The sequence below is a fragment of the Pinus tabuliformis genome, chromosome 9, assembly GCF_031772625.1.
Source record: "Pinus tabuliformis cultivar Carrire ecotype Pingquan chromosome 9, CPIR1, whole genome shotgun sequence".
Lineage (NCBI taxonomy): Eukaryota > Viridiplantae > Streptophyta > Pinopsida > Pinales > Pinaceae > Pinus > Pinus tabuliformis.
Window position 1 is genome coordinate 1,479,153,628 of NC_142307.1, and position 23,772 is coordinate 1,479,177,399.

General features: G+C 38.9%; 1 protein-coding gene across 1 annotated transcript; it reads left to right on the plus strand.

The window, feature by feature from the left end:
- The first annotated feature begins 356 nt into the window (after positions 1-356).
- Positions 357-2,762, plus strand: LOC149154209 (uncharacterized). Its single transcript, XM_089444078.1, has 2 exons — positions 357-1,679; positions 2,205-2,762. Exons 1-2 carry the CDS (start codon positions 357-359, stop codon positions 2,760-2,762), a joined length of 1,881 nt encoding a protein of 626 aa, XP_089300204.1.
- Positions 2,763-23,772: the final 21,010 nt, after the last annotated feature.

A 23,772-nucleotide genomic window follows, 5' to 3' on the forward strand; every position in this document is an offset into this window, starting at 1 on the left:
ATGCCCAAGGTTTCCGTCCCATAGCCCTTTGTAATGTAATTTATAAAATAATTGCTACGTTAATGGCTAAGAGATTGAAACCAATTCTCTCTAGTATAATCTCCCCGGAACAAACTGGGTTTGTGGAAGGGAGACAAATCCTAGATGGTTTGGTGGTATCTCAGGAAGTGATCCATTCTCTAAAACAAAAAAAGGAGAGGGGAATGATGATAAAATTGGACCTATCAAAAGCTTATGATCGCCTAAACTAGAAGTACCTCAAAGCAATTCTTATGGCATTTGGTTTCAGTAATAGATGGATAGACTGGATCTATAACATGATATCAACGCCCAATTTCTCTATCCTTCTGAACGGGATGCCAACTTCGACCTTTAATGCCACAAGAGGGCTGAGACAGGGTGATCCCTTATCCCCTTTCTTGTTCATTATTGCGGCGGAAGGTCTAGGAAGATACTTCAAGAAAGATATGAGGGAAAGAAAAATCAAGGGACTGAGGCTATGGGGGAACAACTTACCTATTACTCATCAGCAGTTCGTAGACGACATCATGCTCTTTTGTGAGGTCTCACTAAGAGAAGTGAAGAGGGTAAAGAGGATTTTGGACCTATTTATGGAAGCCTCGGGCATGGAAATCAACAAAGACAAATCCTGTACATTTCTCTTTAACACCCCAGAACCAATCAAAGCCCACTTGACCAGAACGTTGGGCTTCCGCTCTGGAGAATTACCAACAAAATACCTGGGGAATCAATTAGCTTTAAACCCTCTAAGAATAGAAAACTGGCAGCAAACGATGGAAAAACTCAAGAATAGACTTGCAAATTGGTCCTTTCGATCGCTGAACATAGCAGGAAGACTGGTGCTCTTGAAATCAATTCTCCAGGCTATTCCAATCTATCCTCTTTCGGTGATGGCGGCCCCCAAAGGAGTATGCACAAAAATGAAGGAAATTTTCAGAAAATTTATTTGGGGAGGGCCTAAACAACAAAGGAAATGGGCCCTTGTGTCTTGGAAAGGTCTGTCAAAACAAAAAGAAGAAGGGGGACTAGGTCTCAGGGACCCGGGCATCTTGAACCAAGTTCTAGGGGCGAAGCTGTGGTGGAGGTGGATGAGGGGTGGTAATGATTTATGGAAAAGGATATGGACCCAAAAATATAATATGCCCACAACTACAGAAGGTATTCTCAGAGTGGAGGAAGTCCCAAAGGGATCCGCAATATGGGACCTGGCCAGCCAGAACAGAGATATCATAGGCAAATATGCCTTCTGGGAAATTAGGAACGGAAGTATAGCTAAATTTTGGGAGGAGGCATGGCAGCAAAGGGAAAGAATGGTAGGAATACAAGCCCTGCAGAGTACATATCAGAAGGCTGTAATGGGGGGATTAAAGTACGTCAAGGAATATTGGAAAGAAGCGGAGCTAGATGAGACCTGGCGAACTTGGAGGAAACCAGAAGAATGGGACAGAAATATAGACCAAGAGCAGAAAGAGATACTAGTAAAAGAGATGGAATCAAGAAGAATCAAAATTAGAATGGGACCAGATATACTCAGATGGGGAAGATCCACAAGGGGGACCTTCACAGTCAAAGAAGCCTATTATTTAATCACCCAACAGGAACAAGAAGAGGAAGTTCTAGATTGGAAGCAAATATGGAGGAACAAGTGGTGGCCAAAGGTAACTATGTTCGCGTGGTTAGTAGGAAAAGGAAGAATCCTGACGTGGGACCAGATACAGAAGCGAGGATTCCAGGGACCCCCCAGATGTAGCCTATGCAAACAAGAAAACGAAACACAGGAACACCTTCTGAACTCTTGCCCCTTTGCCCAGCATCAATGGGATGAAGTCAGGAACCTCTTTGGAAAATCAAATAGGGACCCCCTTGATATCAAACAGACCATCTTCCAATGGGGAAAGGGCCAATTTTCATGCCCGGTAGTAAGGAGAGCCTGGAGTTTAGCGATGGGATTTGTCATATGGCTTATATGGAAAGAGAGAAATCAAAGAATCTTTCAGGACAAAGACAATCCACCAGAAATGATCTGGAGAAGAACGCAAAAATTAATAAGGGAGACTGTTCTAGCAGAGACTTGGGAGGAAGAAGACTGGAAATCGACTCTAGATGAGGTTCGAATCTTAGCCAACCTAAACATGGATTACAACATGGTGTATCCCCAAAAGAAAAGAAACCAACGATTATAGGTCCAGAGTCCAGCACAGTTCAATTATCCTGGTGAAAACTTCATTAAATTGAATTTTGACGGGGCTTCCAAAGGAAACCCAGGGCCAGCAGGATTCGGAGGTATCTTCAGAGATAATGAAGGACGCACTAGATGGGTGTATGCTGACTGGGGAGGCATAATGACCAATAATGAAGCAGAATTGATGGCAGTCTACCAAGGCATCAGAATAGCAATAAGAAACGGATACACAAACCTGGAAATTGAAGGTGACTCGCAGATAGTAGTTGAAATGCTCAGGAATCTTAATAATGGGAAGAATTGGGAACAGGTAGCAAAGAGCTGGAGGACTGCAGGGATAATTCAAGACTTGGCAGACATATTGAAACGTATTGAGTATAAAATTATTAACCATGTTAGGAGAGAAGGAAACAAAGCAGCAGACTTCCTCGCAAACTGGGGATGCAACGAGCAGGAGGGGAAGGTAGACAGCATTTGGCCAACATCAATGAACAAACCTCAATGGGAGACTCTCAACTCAATTATCACTCAGGATAATAATGAAATCACAGCTTTATAAAAAGGATCACCAATGGTCCCCGATCGGGGTGAAAATGGCAGCGACGAGGGAGATTATTGTAATGACAGGAAGGGGGTATGATAAGCCACCTTGCACAAGGATAATAACTCAGGTTGACAGGACGGACTGCAGGCAGGGCATAATTCCAAGAAGCAGTGGAGATGGAGCAATGAAAGGCAGAGGTGGTGAGAGAGGCGGTGCTCCAACGATGGGACACAGGTTAGCTGGCACAGGATTAAGCAGAGGAGGAGTGGGAGATCATGGAGAATGCATGCGGCAGAGGGAGGAGGTGCAGAAGAACAGAGATGGGCGGCGGGATAAGGTAATTGGATATGGGAAGAGGTGTGCAGGAAGGAAATCCGTAATTGCCCTCTGCAATAGCTTGAATAGGAGTAAGGATTCAGACGGAAGTTCAAGGTATAAAGCAGGCAGGCGAAAGCAGAGGGACCGGCCACCCATCCTTGGAAAAACCAAACGAAAGGCAACAGAGAGAAGAATGAGAAAGGTAGCAACTGATGCGAGCAGGGAAGGAAGCTGGACTGGGCAGGAAAGAAGCATAGATGACCCCCGAGAAGCTATGGAACAGAAACAGTCGGGTATGGAGAGAAAGATAGGAGGGGAGGAGGTGAAAAATCCAGAACAGGGGTATCATGTGCAGACGCGGAAAAGTGGTATGGGGAAGGGGAGGCCTCCTGAGGATAGGCTACCAGAAGAGGCAAAGAACCTGGAGAAGAAAGCCAAGGGGCATGGAGATGAAGGATGCCCTGAAGCCCCCTCCGTCATAGCTGGTCAGGGAAGCAAAGCAAAGGATGAAAATAAAGTTGGCCGCCCAGATTAGGGAAGGGGATGCAGAGGCAGAGTAAGAGGATGCCAAGCTGGAAGCCAGGAGAGGAGCTCCCCATCACCGGTTGGAAAGCGTCGTGGCAGAAAGATGCTGAAGCATAAGGTCCAGGATGCGGAGAGAGCGTATAGTGAGGAAACCAATGCTGACATTCGGAGGATAATTCAGGAGTTGGAGGAAGCGGCCATGCAGGAGGAGTCGGACCCTGAAATGGAGGATTGGGAATATTTGTTGCCGGACCCAGGAAACACCAGAGGCCGTATGTCCCTATATAAGCAGGCCCTTCATGTTTACTGGGTAATGAAGAGATTGCTGGCAAAAGCAATGGAACAGGTAGCTATGGAGATGGCAGAAATGGCCCAGGGCATTCCAAATCTGAAAAAAGAGATGAAGAACCTTCAGATAACTCTTCTCATGCAGGATAGCAAGCTTGAGGAGATTCAGCAACAGTTAAAGAAGATAGTTCCTGGAACAAAGGAAGAAGACAATCAGCCGGGTACCATGGCAGACTGATACCTCTCGACATGTATAAGGTTCTCTTAGATAGGTTGTTGAGAGCATGCTCTCCCTTTTGTCATAGTTCTTTATGCAGATAGGAAACAAGATTAGTCTCTTTGGCTATTTAGCATATTTAGCATGGACAAGCAGACTTAGTATTTTTTGTTTCTGGATGGCCTATAAACATTTAAGGTGGCCAACAGACCCGGTTTCCCTTCGGGGCGAGTTGAGGTCACTATATGCATGTACAGGTTTCAACTCGAATTAATAGAATATGAAAGGTCCTATGTTAACTTACAAAAAAAAATTATTAAATATTTTGTGGAGGTTAAATTTCTACCATCCACCTACTAATTATTGGTAATTAAATTAAAATTCTAAAAGCCATATTTCAAAATAGAAAACCTATTCAAGTAACAAGTGCAGGATGTTAATAATTAAATAAAGAAAAAATAGTTTTAAAGAATGTTGAGTTTATCAATGTTTAAATTTCCAAGAGTTCTATTTTTTCACAAGTTTTATAATTTTTAATAATTTTTTTGAAAATTTGATGATTCGGAGTTTCTTAAAATTAAAATTGGTCAAAACCTCAAGATTAAAATTTCACTTACATAAACAAGACTAGATCCATCTTTGTTATAAAGTGTAGCAAGAAAGGCTCAATTTGACTTTAGCCTTAGTCAAATCGAGTAAATCGAATTTCCACATCAGCAAGAGAACTTGGAGGCAATTAACTACTATGACATGACTCTTGTCACTCAGTTAGCTCAGTAAATTCGAGTTAGTGGGATTGGAGTTCAGTTTTGCATGTGTTCATTGCTAAATTTTAGCAATCTAGTTCAGTTATTTTCAGTTGTACTCAGTTAACTGACCTTTAACTATTGATAGAGTCATTTGAAGGACAGTTGTACAATGAGACAACAATCTAACTTAGAGATTTGTCAGTTAAATGATCAATTAGCCCAAAATATCTCACGCATGCATGGAATTTGAATTCCTCAACTGGACTGGAGGAATTAAGGCTAATGAAAAATTATTTGTATACTAGTGAAGTGTACATAATTTTGCATAAAGGCAGTTGATCAATCCTTGGGAATTGTGCAAGGAAATCAAGACCCTTTCTATTGTTTAGGAGCTCGAATTAACTAATATTTGTGCAAGGAAATATGAGGCTGGAGGAGCCAGAAATTGGCTAAGTGTTGGCTAGAGGCTCTCATTCACTAGAGAGAACAATTATTCTTTTGCAGGTTGTGCTCATAGTTGGATCAAGCAATTGTAATAGTTTCTCTCTTCAACTGATTAATTCGAAGAGGCTTGAGGGGTTTTTCCTAGTTGTGTTCCCATGTAACTCAATGTGTACTTGTGTTTTTACTTGTTGCATGTTGTTCTAAATTATGATTTCATTCCGTAGAATAGTATAGTAGAATTTGTGTCTCTTGTTTTCAGTTTGAAGGATGTTTTTAGAGCTAGGAGGATCATCCTAGAGGGTGTGAGAGACCACATAGTCTTGAAATTACATGGAAAGGAGACTCCCTTTGATATCTGGAAGACCCTCACTAAGTTATTCGAAAATAGAAATGATGCCAAGAAACTTGGTTTGATGAACAAATTGAGGATTGACGACAAAGGGTATGAGGTAGTCTTCAGAAATGGAAAGGCTTACCTCAAAAATTTTGCTTCAGGTTAGATCAAGCAAATTGGTGTCAAGATTGAGAGCCTCTATACATTAGAGGAAGGTGCATGTGTAGCTTTGAGGAGCAAGGTAGAGATTAGAGATGTGGTGGTTGAGAGGGAGCAGGATAAAGCTCTCAAGATGGAGCCTCAACCAGTTGGAAGTTGGGCTAACCAGCAGGGTGATAATGATGAGGAGTAGTCAGAGACCTCCAATAGAAGGAAATTTTGAGCTAAGTGGGTAGAGAGAGAAATTGAATATATACCTCCAAGAGTGGGGTGGAGCGATGTAGAGCCTTAGTCCCAGAGTTGTGGATATTTGGGTAGTGTCCATTGAGGTGTCCTTCTCATGGATCATTACATTGCTATAGGGGCCCATAGTATTCAGTAGCAGAAGGATCAGTGTGAGTTGGTGCAGTCAAATACTGAGGAGCACAAAGGAGCGTTGATAGCAGTGCACGAGTCACAGTGCAGAATCAACATCAATGTAGTCTTCCCAATAGACACTTGCAAGGACACAATTGATTCAATGTTTTTTAGATTCTTCTCAGTTGTAGTTGTTTCCGTAGTAGGAGTAACAGCGAGAGGTAGTGATACAGTACATTCCATAGGTGTCCGATAAGGGTGGTGCAAAATCCATTTCTTGCTAAGAGAGAGTGTTAGAAAGTGTAGCAAGAAAGGCTCAATTTGACTTTAGCCTTAGTCAATTTGAGTAAATCAAATTTCCACCTCAATGAGACAACTTGGAGGTAGTTAACTACTGTGGCATGGCGCTTGTCACTTAGTTAGCTCAGTGAATTCGAGTTAGTGGGTTTGGCATTCAGTCATGCATGTGTTCATTTCTAAATTTTAGAAATCTACTTCAGTTATTTTCAGTTGTACTCAGTTAACTGACATCTAACTATTAATAGAGTTAGTTGAAGGTCAATTGTGCAGTTAGGCAACGGACTAAGTCACAGATATATTAATTAACTGATCAATTAACCCAAAAGAGCGCATGCATGAATGGAATTCAAATTCCTCAGCTAGAGTGGAGGAATTAAGGCTAATGTAAAATTATTTGTATACTATTGGAGTGTACAAAATTTTGCATGCAGACAGTTGATCAATCCTTGGGAATTGCACAAGGAAATAAGGAACTTCCTATTGTTTAGGAGCTCGAATTAGCTCAGATTTTTGCAAGGGAATAAGAGGCTCGAGGAGCCATAAATTGGTTAAGTGTTGGCTAGAGACTCTCATTCAGTAGAGAGAACAGTTATTCTTTTGCAGGTTGTGCTCATAGCTAGAGCAAGCAATTCTAATAGTTTCTCTATTCAACTGATTAATGCAAAGAGGATCGAGGGGTTTTTCCTCGTTGGGTTCCCATAGAAATCACTGCGTACTTGTGGTTTTGCTTGTTGCATGTCTATTCATTTTGTTCTAAATTGTGATTTCCATTCCGTAGAATAGAAGAGTAGAATTTGTGTCTCTTGTGTCTCTAGAGTAGAATAGATTTGATCAAATTTATACAATCTCAACTCTGGATCTACCAAGCGGGATCAAATCTCTTTTCACTCTAAAAGAGATTTGCATATCAAGAGATTTGATCCCTCTTAGTAGATGCAGAGTTAAGATGGATCTACGATGATTATCATACCATGGACCATTTTATTATTATTATTATTTTATTTTTATAGGGTTATTTTAATTACTCTATTTATTATTTTTATTTTGATCAAGTTAAAATATTTACATTACATTACATTAATCTTTTTATTTAATTTTATTTTTAAATTTTTATTTGATTTTTATTTTTATGTAATTTGACTTAGTCAAAATCTTAAACATTACATTACAACTTCTCTACTATACTGGGCATAATAAAATTACAACTTTTTTTTAAATGACGGTGATCAATTTTTTTAAACTATAATGAATTAATAATTAATTAGAAAAATTAAAACCAAATTTATGTAAACCAACCTAGATCCATCTTAACTCTGGATCTACCAAGCGCAGAGAGGGATCAAATCTCTTGAGATGCCAACATATTTTAGAGTGAAAAGAGATTTGATCCCTCTGGTCTCTTGAGATGCAAACATCTTTTAGAGTGAAAAGAGATTTGATCCCTCTAGTCTCTTCAGATGCAAACATATTTTAGAGTGAAAAGAGATTTGATCCCTCTGGGTGTTTCATTAGGCTGGTTTATATTTTTCATTTATTTTTTATAAATAGAGTTAGGTTTTATATTTAGCTTTAAATATTGTAAATGTGTAAGTCTAATTGCTTCTAATTATTACTACGGTTTATGTTTGCTTCCATTAGTTGTTAATTTGCAACCTTTCCTCTCATCTTTGATGAATCTGTAACGTTGTTTGTTTCCAACTATTACCATGGTTTTATTGTTTTCTTTCAACAACCGTTAATTTGGGACGCTACTTCCCATTATTGTCAATTTACAAGTTGAAAATTGTTGAATTGAAGCTTCTGTGATCCATATCAAGTTTATGAAAGATTTTTCGGCGTAAATCACATGATATTTCATTTGTCGATGCGTTTCAAAACAACCAGTTTGGTTCATCGTCAGGACAAGTTGAAGAATCAGATCTAGCTTTGCATGTTAAATAGTCAGAGTAGAACATCCAACGGCTATAATTCTTGACCAGGTAACGGCTATATTGACTAATAGCTAAATTTGACTGGGAAATGGTTAGTTGGACTGGACTAGGGGCATAACCTTTATTTACTTAAATAAGTTAATTCAATTTGATTATTAAATTGATAATTAGTTATATTCTTATTAAATTAAACTTTAAAGGGACATATGAATATAGAAGTTTTAACTATTTTATAAACTTTTAATTATAAATATATATTAAAATAAATTAATTTTAAATTACTAGTTAGTAATAAAAGTTACTAACTGAATATAAATATATAAATATTAGAGTGATTTAAGGGTTAGAAAGAATATTTTAAATAATTTAAATTTAATTAATTGTTTATTTAAGTGTTAAAATTAGCATATTATCATAGATTGATTTCAAGATTATTTTCTTTTATTAATTAATTGAATTAAATTAAATAAGTTAATTTAATTTGATTATTAAATTGATAGTTAGTTATATTTTTATTAAATTGATAGTTAGTTATATTTTTATTAAATTAAAGGGCCATATGAATATAGAAGTTTTTAACTATTTTATGAACTTTTAATCAAAAATATATATTAAAATAAATTAATTTTAAATTAATAGTTAGTTATAAAAGTTATTAACTAAATATAAATATATAAATATTGGAGTGATTTAAGGGTTAGAAAGAATATTTTAAATAATTTAAATTTAATTAATTGTTTATTTAAGGGTTAAATTAGCATATTATCACAAATTGATTTCAAGATTATTTTTCTTTTATTAATTAAGTTAAAATTATTAGTATAAAACTAATAGCATAAACTAAATGCTATTAAAATACCTCAAACTATATCAACCACTCCTCAAAGAACTAAGGCCACAGGATACGGGAAGACAACGGGAAATTTGCTAAAAAAGAAAACAAGAACAAGCTATAACCTGGGGGGGAAGAAGGGAAAAAAACAACTAGGAAGAGGGTACTGGGACCCAGCAACTATTGATCTTCCAACCATCCTCTCTATTGAGATTGCTCGGCCTTTTTTCATTCTCAAGGGCTTCCCTAAATTTCCGATGATGGAATTACGAAACTCTAGCAATAACACTAGCTTCCTCTCCCCCATGTGCAGGTGTCTTGGTGGAAAAGTGAAATTAATTGCTAGATAAGGCTGAGGTTGCTCAGCTACTAATCTTGGTTATAAAAACCTTTTCCTTCATACACTTGCAATGTTTTTCGAGCTAAAATAAGTTCGTAAGAAAAGTTTAAAGAATTGCATATTTGAGCCTTACCCTTGATGTGTTTTTGCAGGTTATATTGAGGCTGTTGATATGGATGTTGAAGTTTCCTTTGGTGGTCCTAAAGCTGCTGCTAATGATCTTGAAGTTGCATTTGATAATCTGTTGGAGGTCCTATTGCTGGTAGCCTTGAATCTGGAGGTCTCCTAGGTTTTTTTAATTGTTGTTGTTGTTGCTGCTTCACATCCTTGGCTAAAATGTTGTTGCTAAGCTTCATAACATGATGATTTCAGAGGTGTTGACTTCCTTTGTTTGTTGATGCATAGGTTGTCATAGCATGATGTTTTTTTTACTGATGTAGTATTTTTTGTGTGCGGGCCTCTTTTTGGCATTCAATCCACTATTTTTGGAGTTGATGGATGCCAACCCACATTCTAAACCTATGTCTTCTAGTTATCATGAGCAAGTTGTCTTAGTCAAATCTAACCTTCTTGGAGTGTTAGGCTTGGCCATGGGTGATGTTCACCTTACCCACACTTTTAACAACTGTCATAAACCCTTCCAACACTTCATATCACCATTATTTTCCTCCAAAACCCCTCAGACAACTTCTTGTAGTAGTTCAGGACATCCTGTAGTGGTACAGGGAATCTTGTAGCAAGATCCTGTAGCAAACTTGTAGCATACTTGTTTTACTCATAGCTCCCAAATGGTATATTGGATTGACCTAAATTTTTTTGAGAATGTTTCCATCATCCTTATGCACCTCCCCATAAACAAATCTTGGCCAATGGATGTACGAATCTCGAGAAAAAAAATAAAAATTGTTGTAGGTGATGGGGGTCAATTTCTCGAAAAATTTGCACTGGAATTTTTTGAAATTTCTTGGGCATGTTACCATCATCCATATGCATCTCCCCATGAAACAACTTGGAAAATGGATGCATGAATATCGAGAAAAATTAAAAATGGATGTAGGTGACGCAGGCCAATTTCTCAAAATGTGTGCACCAGAATTTGCTAAAATTGCTTGGGCATGTTACTAACATCCATATGCATCTCTCCCTGAAACATCTTGGAAAATGGACATACAATTTTCAAGATATGCCAAAAATATTTTTCTGCTGTGTATTTTTACTTCTTGTAGCAAAACAGAGCCTTCCTGTAGCATTTTAGGACAACAAGGAAAATGAGTGGTAAAAGGTTGGGAATGATGAGTGGATGGTGGAAATAGATTAGGGTGATGGATTGGCATGGCCTTGGTCCTTCTGTAGCATCTGTGCAGAGGAGGAGAAAGTCTAAGTTTGACTTCCTTTAACTACGCTTTTGATCAAATTTTCTTTTGGTGGCTAACTTGTTTTTGTTGCTTGCAGAGGTTGTAGAGTGCCTACCTTCATGAGAAAGAGATACATGGAGTAATGATTTTTTATTCTTTTTTTCCTTTTTTTCTTCTAGGCCTACTAGTCGCCTCAATTAGGTTTTCAACTAGTAGGTCTACCTAGGCGCCTCAAAGGAGGTTTTCACCTAGGATATTTTCTTTTTCTCTTTTCTCTTTTTTCCCAACCCTTTGACCGCCTCATCAAGGTTTTCAATCAATGAGGGAATCTCAGGCGCCTCAAAGGAGGTTTTCACCTAAGAATTTATTTTTTCTCTTATTTTCCATTTTTTTCTATCGTACTCTACTTGAAAAACAAAATATCTTTTAAGTATAATAATACTTCCAATGGAGCCATGTGCACATCAATATGAAATATAAACTAATGTGTAGGTTTGAAATATATGTTTTGACATGTACCTGAATTTCAAAGACCAAATTTTTTGATTGAGATGAGATCATGAATTGTTGAAGAAGAGTGTGTGGCTGCAAAGCACTGATTGTCTAGAACCATATTTCAATATAGTTTTGATGCCCCCGGTCCACTTGCTGATTTGGATCATCTTGGATGCCTTCTTCTTCCATGAATTTCAGGTCTGCTTCTTTTTGTTGATTATCCTCCTGAACACAAGGAGGATCTGATGATATACTTGAAGGAACTTTCTCAATCTTTGATTTTGATGTCTTCTCTTCATCAAGTGCAACCCATGATTATTTGGTCTTCTCATTTGAATCTTCCTTTTCTGAATGTTGTCCTTCAATGCAATCCAGATAATATATTTTTTGAAATTCTCTTCTTGAGCTAAGATGAATACCATTGGGACCAAGAGGATATTATTGGAAGTGTTGTGCCTCAACATTGTAAGTGGGTTGAGTTACTTCCTTTTGTGGGTTTGGAAATGGTGGTACAAGTTGAGTGGAAATGGATCTTTGAGATGTATGTGGTTGGGGTTGTGGTTGTGGTGGAGGTGAATGGTAGGGATAGAATGGATTTGGGTATGGAGGATATCGAGGAAAATATTCAGGATATTGTGGATTACTCCCATAAGTTCCTTACCAACCTTGTTGCTAAGATTGGTTTTGGGGTTGAGATGGCCAAGGTTTCCAAGGAAAATGTGTGTTCCAATTACTTTGAGATGGATGTGCATAACCTTAAAATTATGAATTTGGCTCTTGCATCATATCAAGTTGAATAGGTTGCCATGGTCCTCTTGGAGCTACATAACATAGTTGTGTTTGCAATTGACTTGCTCCATTGTCCTCTTGGTAAACTTCCTTCAAACTTGGTAATGAGGGGAAATATTTAACATCATGTGATTTTGCATGGACAACACAAATATCAACATCTTATTTTTTCTCATTTTGTACTCTTAACATTTTTACTTCACTTAGATTGCTAAGAATTTATGTTTTAAAGTTATCAAGAAAATTTCCAAGTTTAGATTGACTTACCAATCTTGACGCTAATTGAATTATGCTTGTCCTTCCTCTTGATATGTGTTTGCATGTTTCACAAATTTCTTTAAGTGATAATTGGTATACATCACCTCTACTCATGAGATCAAGGAGATCAATCCATTCATCCCTAATTGTTCTAAGAGGGTTTTTAGTGTGTCAGATCCTAAATGATGTAGTTTTTCCTCTTAACATTATACATGAACCTCTCTATTAGATCATCAAGGCTCTCATGTTATTTTTGATTCATTCTAAATATTTCTTCTTTAAAATCACGATCTTTATATTTTTCTAGAAATATCTTTTGCATATCATTCCATGATCTTATTGAATTAGTCCCTAAACTCATGAACCATTTAAGAGCTCTATCCTTTAATGTTGTTGAAAGCAATCTCAATTTTTGAGTGTTTAATAAGTAACCATAAGATCTAAAAACAATTTCAAATTCAAAGAGAAAGGTTTCTGGATCCTCTGACCTTAGACCATGAAAGTTTGGAAGAAAAGATGGAGGGATGTTCTTCATGTGCACACTAACATCAGTATCTTGAATGGGAAATCCAAGAGGATATTCTTCATTGTCATCATCTCCATCCATTTCTTCTACCTTCTCTATCACCTCTTCTTCTTCTAGCTACAAAAATGAATGGTGATGTGGCTCTTACTGCACCACGTGATCAAATGGGGGGGGTTGGTGTTGATTTTTTTTTTGAATAAGAATGCTAATGCAATGCAATTTTTTGTTCTTGAAATGAAAGATGCCTAATGCAATTTTTTGTTTTTACAGAAAGTAAAAATAAATGAATCAACTAGGGAAGAAAAAAAATGCATACTTTGACACCTCCTCGGCAATGACACCAAAAAGTGATGAGCCTCAATATTGCAACAAGAATGCTACAACTCCCAAGACTACCAACTTTAATTATCAATTGGGGTTCATACAAAATTAAGAGGTATCGACACCATATGTACATCATACAATGTGTCTTTCCTTTGTTGTGGCATGATGTAATGGAGTGCATGTAATGAAATCAAATCTTAACTAGTTGCATAAATGGAAATGCACGAAATGGAAACCTTAACCTATTGCAAGAAAGAAAATACAAGGAAGGAAAAACTATTCTAATTGCATAAAGTAAAGATCATTAAATAAATATCAATCATTATATTTCAAAGAGTTTAGATCCATTGATAGAGCTCAGTGGATGTGGCAATCAAGAAAATCATTATTGTATTATCCAATTCATAAATTTGTCCGTTAACCCAATTCGCTGAGATGTTTTGCATGGGTAAAAAGGCAAGTCATAACTAGTGTTTATTCCTCCTCAACCATTGATTTAGAGCCTAGGGGTCATGATTCAACCCTAAGGGACAAAAAAAAAAAACTTTTTGAGCAAATTTGGGCAAGTATATACATGCTGGAAGAGCGCTACGGGAATCTTCTACAGGAAACAAGTTTGCTACATGAAGATATAATTCACTGAATGACCAAGAAAATCAAATATAAATTGGATGGGACAAATTTTGTTATTGACTAGTATGTCTTAGGTCTCCACTACAAGTGGAATCACTATTAGGACAGGGTCCCCTAGGGTCAATTTTGTAATAGTTTTTGTTATTTTTGTAAAGTCTCTGCATTTTGGGGAAGCGGAGCACGAAGATCGTAGGAGTCAGAGGGCCTTTAGGAAGGTAAAAACCCCTTAGTTTGTTAGAATTTAAGATGTTTTTGACCTGCCCATGGTCCGTGAACCATGGTATTGTGAAGAAAGATGCTATATAAAGGAATCATAGAGAGTCATATGAAGTAATCAATCATTGAAGATCTATGTACAGGCAAGTGATCTAAGGAAGAAGAGTCTGTTTTTTGTACTTAGGTGAGGGGGAAGGCTCCTACAGTTGTGTGCACAGAGACCTTGGTAAGTCCGCAATTTAGTGTGGGGGCCCCTGCAGTTGTGTGCACAGGGAAGAAAGAGTCTATAACAAGAGGATTGAACATAATAAAGACTATTTTGGAGCAATATCTATATATCTGTGCCCTTATGTTTACTTCTGCATTTTCTATGTATTCCCTCTATTTTCTGCAAGTATATTAATAAACACTTAATTTATGCATGAAAGTAGTAGACCTGTTATTTTACTTTATGATATGAATGTTTAAAGCAATCAACGTAGAGTTAGAAGTTGTTATTTGTAAGTTATCATAATTTCCGTAATTCAAGGCGTAGGGTTTTCGAAGGTTGGAATAAGGTCCCAGGAATCACAGAAACCCATCACACAGACCTCTGGATGCAGAAACCTAGTTCTGTAATCTTCCAATACTTCCTCAAGTGAGATTGCAGCCTTCACTATGTAGGTTGTTACTAAAAGGACCGACAATGTAGGGTTTTGTTGGTTGGCGTAGCTAACTCTGAACCTGGGTCTAAACCCCCTCAAGCCAACAAATGGTTTTGTTTCTAGGACCAGGATCTATCTGAGAAATGTGTGATGTATAATAAATGGTTTCCAACTAAGAAGGAAATCAAGAAGTGGATAGATTGGAAGCTGCATGAATTTGCAGCCCAAGAAAACAAAAATCCATGCCTGTTGAAGGAAGAGTGCTTGAATAGATATCTATATACATATGAACACAAATTTTTCTTCTGCTCTTTTTTGTGCGAATTACACCAGTGGTTGTCTAAATTGGCAAATAGTCAAAGAATGTGGAAGTTGGACAACCCTATTGTGTGGACTCCAAAATTGGTTAGGCACCTGGAAGCTTTTGAAAACAAGGTCATGAGGGTTGTCGATTATTGGATCGATAACATTTTGGGCGGTTTCATCATTGAGTTCGTGATCAATACTTTTGTCAATTATAGCAAAGCTAAGCATCAGTTTTTCAAAGGACCAAGAGTTAAGTATCTGAAATCCCTGAAGACTTGGATTAAAATGTTATTGTGCGAGAAAAGGGTTATGCCATTGAATTAATGTTTAGAAAATATTTGATGGGAGATACGCAAAGTGGACAAACATTCAGAAATCTAAATTCAGGTGTTGAGTACAACCCTCTATTGACAGCATATGATAGTGATGAAGAAAGTATTGTTCTAAGGACACTTCTAGTGCGCTGCAGACAGTAAAGCAAGGTATCGCAGGGATACCACATCCATCCACTCCACCTCCACCATCACATCCACCTCACACACCTACACCTCCACTATTAAACATGGCCAACACTATAAAGATGCCCATATTTAGGGGTTTGGGGATAGAAGGCCCTGAATAGTTCTAGTTTGTAGAAGATGCTATGTGGAAGTCACAGAAGATTACAGATGATGATTTGAAGAAAGCACAACTAGTTACAACATTGCAAGATACAACACTAAGTTGGTATATTAAGTATTGTTCGACTAATCCAAATGAAAAACTTGATGAAACGAAGAAGGTGCTCAATAATGAATTCAAGAAGCCTAAGTCACAAGACTAGTCAGTAACATAGGTCAAAGAGATCCATCAGATGGTGAATGAATCTGTATGGGACTTTGATCAGAGGTTGAAATGTCTGATCCAGTACGTTAATATGCAGATCATGGATAACCAAAACAATGACTGGTACATTGCTTTTCTATTGCCCCATTTGAGGTTTCCACTGTCACAACAAAAGATTGGGACACTGGGGAGGCATTAGAGATTGCAATCTGGGAGTGCAGCATATTCAGTCATAGTTGGATAGCCTACATATGGAGTTGTAAAGCCTCAAGAAGGGAAAAGACGTCTAGAATGAGGTCCGTGCAGAAGTATGGTGTTTGCAATGTAAGGGCTAGGGTCATGATAAGGATCATTGCCCAGTGTATCAAGATTACCTAGTTGAGGGAGGTCATGTTCCCCTAAAGCCTGAGAATACCGCTTGGACAAATACTAGAGTCGTACCATGGTGCTTTATTTGTTAGATTACAGGAAAACACACAACAGAGAATTGTTATTTACTACAAAAGTTTGTGCAGACTCCACAACAATTGTTCTGTAATTTTTGTAAGTCTATGGGCCATGATGAGTACAATTGCCGAAGTTATGAATTGATGATGGACATAACACCAACATATAGAGTACATATGGAGGCTCATCCTCAGGATCAAGGTGCAACTGCAATGCGCAAAGGATTTCAAGGACGAGGAAGAGGAGGAGGAGGAGGGGCTGGAAGAGGTCGTGGCTAGATCATCTGTTATAATTGTGGAGAACCAGGTCATTTTGCGCGAGATTGTTAGAATCCAACACACCCCTCATGTCAATATTGTCGCCAGTTTGATCATGTCATAGAAGATTTCCTTGTGCTCATCGCGAAGATGCAAGAAAAGAAGACTCAGACTCAGCAGCCTACCCAGAACATCCAGATGATGAGATCTAAACCATGTGAAGAGGGTCCTAGTGTTAATATTGTCACATGAAGTGGCATAGCTACCGGGGAGGATAAAGGGAAGCAACCAGAGGAAAATGTATGGGTTCACAAGGCTGCTGATAAGGAGACTAGATTCAATGTAAATAAGGTAAAGGAAATGTTTATGGAAGCAAAAAGGAGCTTCACGGATGAAGGAGCTTCTACATCAAGGACTCAAAGTATGGGGAGGTCTGAAGACACGAGCACTGCGTAGGAGGGGTACCCGTCATTATTAGCATCATTTTTAAAAACCTGCATGAAGCTCCTAAGGGATAAGAAGGCAGTAGAAGGACTACAAGAATTGATAGATAATTGCACTAGTAAGAATAAGCCACTACTAAAACAGCATGCGGTACATAAGGTGGATAAAAGTAAGAAAAGGATTGGTCGCGAAATGAGATTGACTGCCCAAATTAGAGAATATGAAATGGACTAGGTAATTCTTGATTTAGGGTGTGATGCAAATTTTATGCCAAAGCAAACTTGGGAAGGAATAGGAAGGCTAGTGCTACAGTGGTCCCTGATCCAACTGAGAATGGTGAATCAGCAGAAGATTATTTCCATAGGGTGCCTAGATGGAGTAATTGTGGATACTGAAGGGGTGCACGCCATAGATGATTTTGAAGTGATTGAAATAGTGGATGACAGTAACCCCTATCTAGCGCCACTGGGAATTGATTGGGAATTTGATATGAACGCAGTCATCAACCTTAAGAAGCGCAATATGACATTTGAAAAGAAATAACTAAGGGTTATTGTGCCATTGGATCCAGTCAAGGGTGTGCGATATACTGAACCAATCCACGATTATGAAGAAGAAGACGATATTGAGCATATATATAAGCTGACTGCATGGGATGAAGATTGGATCAACCCTACAACAGATGGGAAAATTACATGGGAGAAAGATAGCTCCTGTAATTCAGATTCAGATGAGAGGCTTGAACACTGGCAAAGTAGGTTGCATGAGGTATCGTCATTGCGGTGCAACAGGCTTACAAAGTCACTCCGATGTATATCCACTGAGGTATGTAACTTACCATATTATGATGGCCTAGAAGATGTCAATTTATTTCTAGATAAATTTGAAAGAGATGTGCCAGAGGAACATCAGTTCCAAGCATTAAACATCATGTTGAGGGCTATGCCCACAATATGGTGGGGTGCGCATAAGAACAATTTTGCAGAATGGAAGGAATATCAGCAAATTATGAAGCTACGATTTGGGTATGCCAATACCCGCATTAGGGAGAAATACACAAGGAAAGACGACCCGTGAGAGCACTTGGCTTGATGGATGAAGGCATGGGGAGAAGAACCATAGTCATAATGGGTTCATATATTTTTCCACTTTTTGGATATGATTCTGATGAACTAGTATATGGAAACAGAGTTGCGACATGGAACTATAGAATGGGATGTTCTCAAGGAACGTTTTCTATTAACTTTTAGCTTTGAAGATGGATTTGAAAGTATTGATGAGGCGTTACAAGAGATTAAAGTTGTCATATTCATACTGCCTAAAGAACCTGTTGCATGGGTACAACCATATTGGAGCACGTAGCTGCTCCATGCACTCGAATCTTACAATGTGACCACTTAGGAAGGCAAAGAAGATCCTAGGAACATTAATATTCCTAAGTCAAAGGACAGTGCAAAGCCGTTGGGCCTGAGGTGGAGGTTCCTGATATTTCACAACCCTTAAAGACCAAGCAAGTGAATATTGGATCAGAAGCACAGCCAAAGTTTGCAAACATACGCGACTATTAGGATGAAGATATTATGGACAAGGTCATGGAGTTACTATAGGAGTATTAGGACTTGTTTCCCACCAAGTTCTCTAATTTAAAAGGGATAGTAGGGGATCTGGGTGTCATGAATATCACTTTAAAGCCAGATTCAAAGCTATTGAAACAGCACCCCTACTGGTTGAACCCTAAATATAAAGAAAAGGTGCACAAAGAATTAAATAAGTTGCTTGAAGTCAGGATTATTGAACCTCTCGAAGAATCAAACTAGGTTAGTCCCATGGTGGTTCAAGAGAAGAAAACGCACGGTGAAATTCGGATATGTGTAGACTTGAGGAAGTTAATTGATGTCTGTATCCATGATCCATTTCCTACGCCATTCATAGATGAAGTACTAGAAAATGTTGGAGGTCAGGAAACTTATTCGTTTACTGATGGGTTCTCAGGGTACCATCAGATCAAAATCACATCGGAGGATAGAAGACTACCTTCGCTACTGAATGGGGGTGTTTCCAGTATACAGTTTTGCCTTTCGGACTTAAGAATGACCCTGCAATATTTTCTAGGGTGGTAGTCACAGCCTTCAAGGAGTTTATTCACAAGTTTTTGGAGGTATAATTTGATGATTGGACTGTGTTTGGGCTAGTTAAGAGAAATGTTTCCAGTCTTCGCCTCATGTTGGACACTTGTAGAAGGTATCAGATTTCCCTCAATTTGAAGAAATGTATATTTTGTGTACCATATGGGATACTGTTGGACCATATAGTCTGTAAGCATGGATTGATGGTCGACCCTACCAAAATTACTGTAATTATTAATTTGGAGCCTCCAAAGAATGTCAACCAACTGTACGCTTCGTTGGGCCACACAGGGTATTACAGTAAATTCATAAAGGCGTACACGCAGATTACTATGCCCATGGAAAGATTGTTGAAAAAGGACGTGACGTTTTGCTGGGACGATGATTGCGAGAAGAGTTTGGATGTTTTGAAGGAAAAAATGGTCACCACGCCCATTTTAGTGTTCCCCAACTAGAAGAAGGAGTTCCACATCCATGTAGATGCATATTACATAGAACTAGGAGTTGTGCTAATCCAACCAATTGAAGGTGATATCGATCATCCGATAGCATTTTCAAGTAGAAATTTATTGAAGGTGAAAAATAATTATTATACCACAAAGTGTGAAGGACTAGCAATGGTGTATGCACTGCAGAAATTCAAGCACTATTTGTTAGGTGCGCACTTCAAGATGTATACAAACCGTTCTTCTTTGAAGTACCTAGTCAACAAGCATATGTTGGGGGGAAATCTGTCGATGGTTACTTCTCTTTCAGGAATATGACTTTGAGGTAATTGTGAAGCTAGGGCGCCTGAACGCTGGACCATATCACCTTTCTCAAATTAAGAATGGTGATGAACCTACAAATATGGAGGAGGGACTGCCTAATGCGTAGCTCTTTGCTGTGCATGTTGCTAATGACCATTTCACAGACATAATCCAATTCTTGTATACAGGTACAGCTCCCAAGGGGTATTTGACACAACAAAAGAAGGAATTGGTGGTCCGGGCTACAGATTTCTCTGTTATCACTAGACATTTATATAAAATGGGATCCAATGAAGTATTGTGAAGGTATGTCCTGAAGTATGAACAATAAAGCATTCTCACTGCAAAACATGGAGGAGTTGCAGGAGGAAATTATGTGGGAATAAAAACTGCGCAGAAGATCCTACGCACAATATTATGGTGGCCAACTATGCATAAGGATTCCAAGGCTTATTGCAGGGCATGTGATGTTTGTCAAAGAATGGGGAGACCATCGCAAAGAGATGAATTACCTCTGAATCCACAAGTGTTGTTGCAGATGTTTGATAAGTGGGCAATAGACTTCGTGGGACCAATTTAGCCACTAGGAAAGAAGACTAGAGCCAGATACATCATTACAGCTACTGAATATTTAACAATGTAGGCTGAGGCATAGCTTGTGAAGGATTGTAGTGTGGCCACAACTGCGAAGTTCATATTCGAGTATATTTTGTCTCGGTTTGGCTGCCCGAAGATCTTGATGAGTGATAGAGGTTCACACTTCTTAAATGAAACAAATTCTGCTTTGCTTGAAGATTTCTAGATGTATCACCAGAAGAGTACACCATATCATCCTCAAGCGAATGACACTATAGATGAATTTAACAAAATTATGGAGAATTCCTTAACAAAAAATTGCAATGAAAAGAGAAATGTTTGGGATGTGCAGATACCCGTTGTTCTATGGGTGTATAGAACTACATTGGTTTATTGACAAGAAGCAGTAATGTCGATGGAATACATAGTGGCCAGTTTGTGGATTGTTGCGGTTACTGACATGTTCAATGGAGATACCATGGAAGAACGCCTCGCGCAACTCGTTGAGATGGAGGAAAATCGCTTCTTGGTGGGCTTTCAACAGCAAGCACAGAAGGATAGCAAAAAGGCATGGCATGACCGCCATATCAAAAAGTGCACCTTCAAGAATAAAGATTTGGTATTGATGTATGACAGTGAGTTCACAAAGTCTGCATTGGTTGGGCTCGTATATTATTAAGGAGATTGCAGATGGAGGCAAAATTCAGCTTGTAAAACTGAATGTGGCATTATTTTCGGGAAAAGTCAAAGGGAGTCAATTAAAACTATACAGGGGTGATCCCACCCCTGTGTAATGACTATATGGATGTGGGATAGTCTTAGTGTTCCAAACAATTGCAAGGGAATGTGGGACTATAAACTACACTACCAAAATAAAGGTTGGGTGAAGTGATGGGGTTGTGCGACATATCAAGGAAAGGCTCAAAGGATAGCTGCAATGAAGGAGTTGCGCTGGGAAGGTGGGTCCCGCGCAGATGGGCCAAAAAGTGATCGTTGGAAGCACTATAGCTGATTGGATGGCAATTTTTTCATTAAAAGGAGCAGGGGGGAGAATTTAAGATGCATGTCTTTGGAAATCTACTGCCAAAATCACATTAATGATAGGGAATTAGAGGGAAAGAGCATATTTTAATTCAAATTCAGCTATAAATATGGCATCCCGCTCCACATTCGAACACTTTGCTTCTTGAGAATTTGCCTTAAGCTATTGCGCTTTCAATTGTGTCTAGAACAGTGTTATATTTCTGATAAGGATTGGGAGAACATTCTTTAATAGTCGAAATTCGCAAACTTACCTATTTAGCATCGCGAGATAATCCTCGAGAGAATGACTGCAACAAAATTTGAGACAAAGCCGACCCAACCTATACCTATAGGATTGCCTACTATTGTGCCTAGGTCGTCAAGGCCTAAGCCATTCACTTCCATGGTGGGAGATAAGAAGTTGAAGAAGCCTCAACAAGCATTGGTGCAATAATCACCATGGAAAAGCCCGACCGAAATCCGCCATAAGGGAAAGATGGATAGGTCCAAGCACCCAATGGAGCCCCTAGACCTGGATGAGGAAGAAATATGCAAAGGAATAGAGGAAATTGACGCAAAAGAGGTTGAGCTAATAACTCAGCTACCGTCATATATACCACCTAGAAAATCCATGGCTAAAGTTCCCAAATATCTGGATTCCGCGAAGTTTATGGTCTCCACATCTTTCCTACCAAAGAACGTGTTGTTTCAGGGCCCATTGCTTGCCCGTATACCAAATTTGAAAATGGATGATTGGGACCTAGGGGACCACGAGAGGTTTCCACAATTGGCACCGAGTAAGTACCTAAAGAAGGTCTACTATGAAGAGTCGGACGTCACGCGGCTTGAGCCAATGAAATGCGTGGCGGGAGTTGGGGGCGTGGAGCTCCTAAATATGGTGTGGGTGCCACACTTAGTCACACCACTATTAATACAGTTTGTGTGCGCTAGTTGTTGACACTGGTACACAATGGGTTCCTCTCGTTGGGAGGGCCCATCCCGATCACTGACATGTTGATCCATAGAATAACATTGTTGCCATACCAAGGAGTGGACCCTGCGGAGGCTTTCGTAGGAAAGTCACAGGAGAAGAAGTTGGCAGACCAAATGAAGAGTGATTTTGGTCTGGTCAAGAAGTCGCGCAGGTACTCCATTCAGTCCATCTCAGATGGTGCGGTGTGGTTTGCTGCAGAAATATTGGCTAGTAATATCATGAGGAAGTGTTGCATCAATGAAGTTCTGGCACCACTCGTCTCTTTGGCTGCATAGTGTGCCAAAGGAGTCTAGTATAAATAGGCTCAATACTTATGTCATGAATATTTGGAGGACTGCATAGAGGCCGAAGATGAGGGCAAGGCGTTACACTACACGTGGTTGTTGTTATTGATCACATTGGTGGCCTAGAGGATTCTTGAAGAGAGTCAATTCCATTAGCAGGACTCGGACCTTACTAAAGCCACGAAGTTTTCTTCGCTATGGGCTACCAAAGACCCCGCACGCGTGATGGAGATGAAGATATTTCGGGTCTTGTTTGAGTCAGAGCTTAGGATGGTGACTAACCAGCGGCCAACATTATCACCAAGTTTGCATGAGCAGTACATCAATATCACAAACTTCAAAGCAAATTTCCATAATCTTCACATCCGCACAAAGAAAGATGCCAAGGGCATATGGCACAAGTATCCTTAGTTGCTAAGGACGATATTGTAGGGGTTGTCAGTAAGTGGCCAAGTGACTGGCTCACCCCTTCTGATGTCGGCGCAGGTACCAGTAAGGTTGTTGAAGGTGCAGTAGCGCAGACCATGGCACAGACCACCGCCATCATGGTAGCAGAAAAGAAGAAGGAAGCACAGAAGGATTCTGCTAAAGAAAAGTTTGTGTCAAGAGAAAAGGCCGCACAACAGAAAGAATCTGCTGCAAAGGAGAAAGAAGCAGTTTCCAAGGAAAAAAAGTAGCAAAGGAAAAGACTATGTCGTTGATCAGGAGCTCAGGACCAAGTGTCGTAAAATGGTCAAAATTGAAAGTGCTCAGAACTGATTGGAACTTGAACGACCGAATAGAGATCATCTTCCTGATTCCGGCACCGCAAACGGTTCGAAAAACGGTCGCCGTATGAGAAAGTTATGCCAAAAATAAGAATTGCCTAATAACATTAGAATTTTGAATTTTGAAAAAAAAAAATTAAAAAGGAATATTTCATAGAATATTCCTTAGAATATTCTAGGGAATATTCATTTT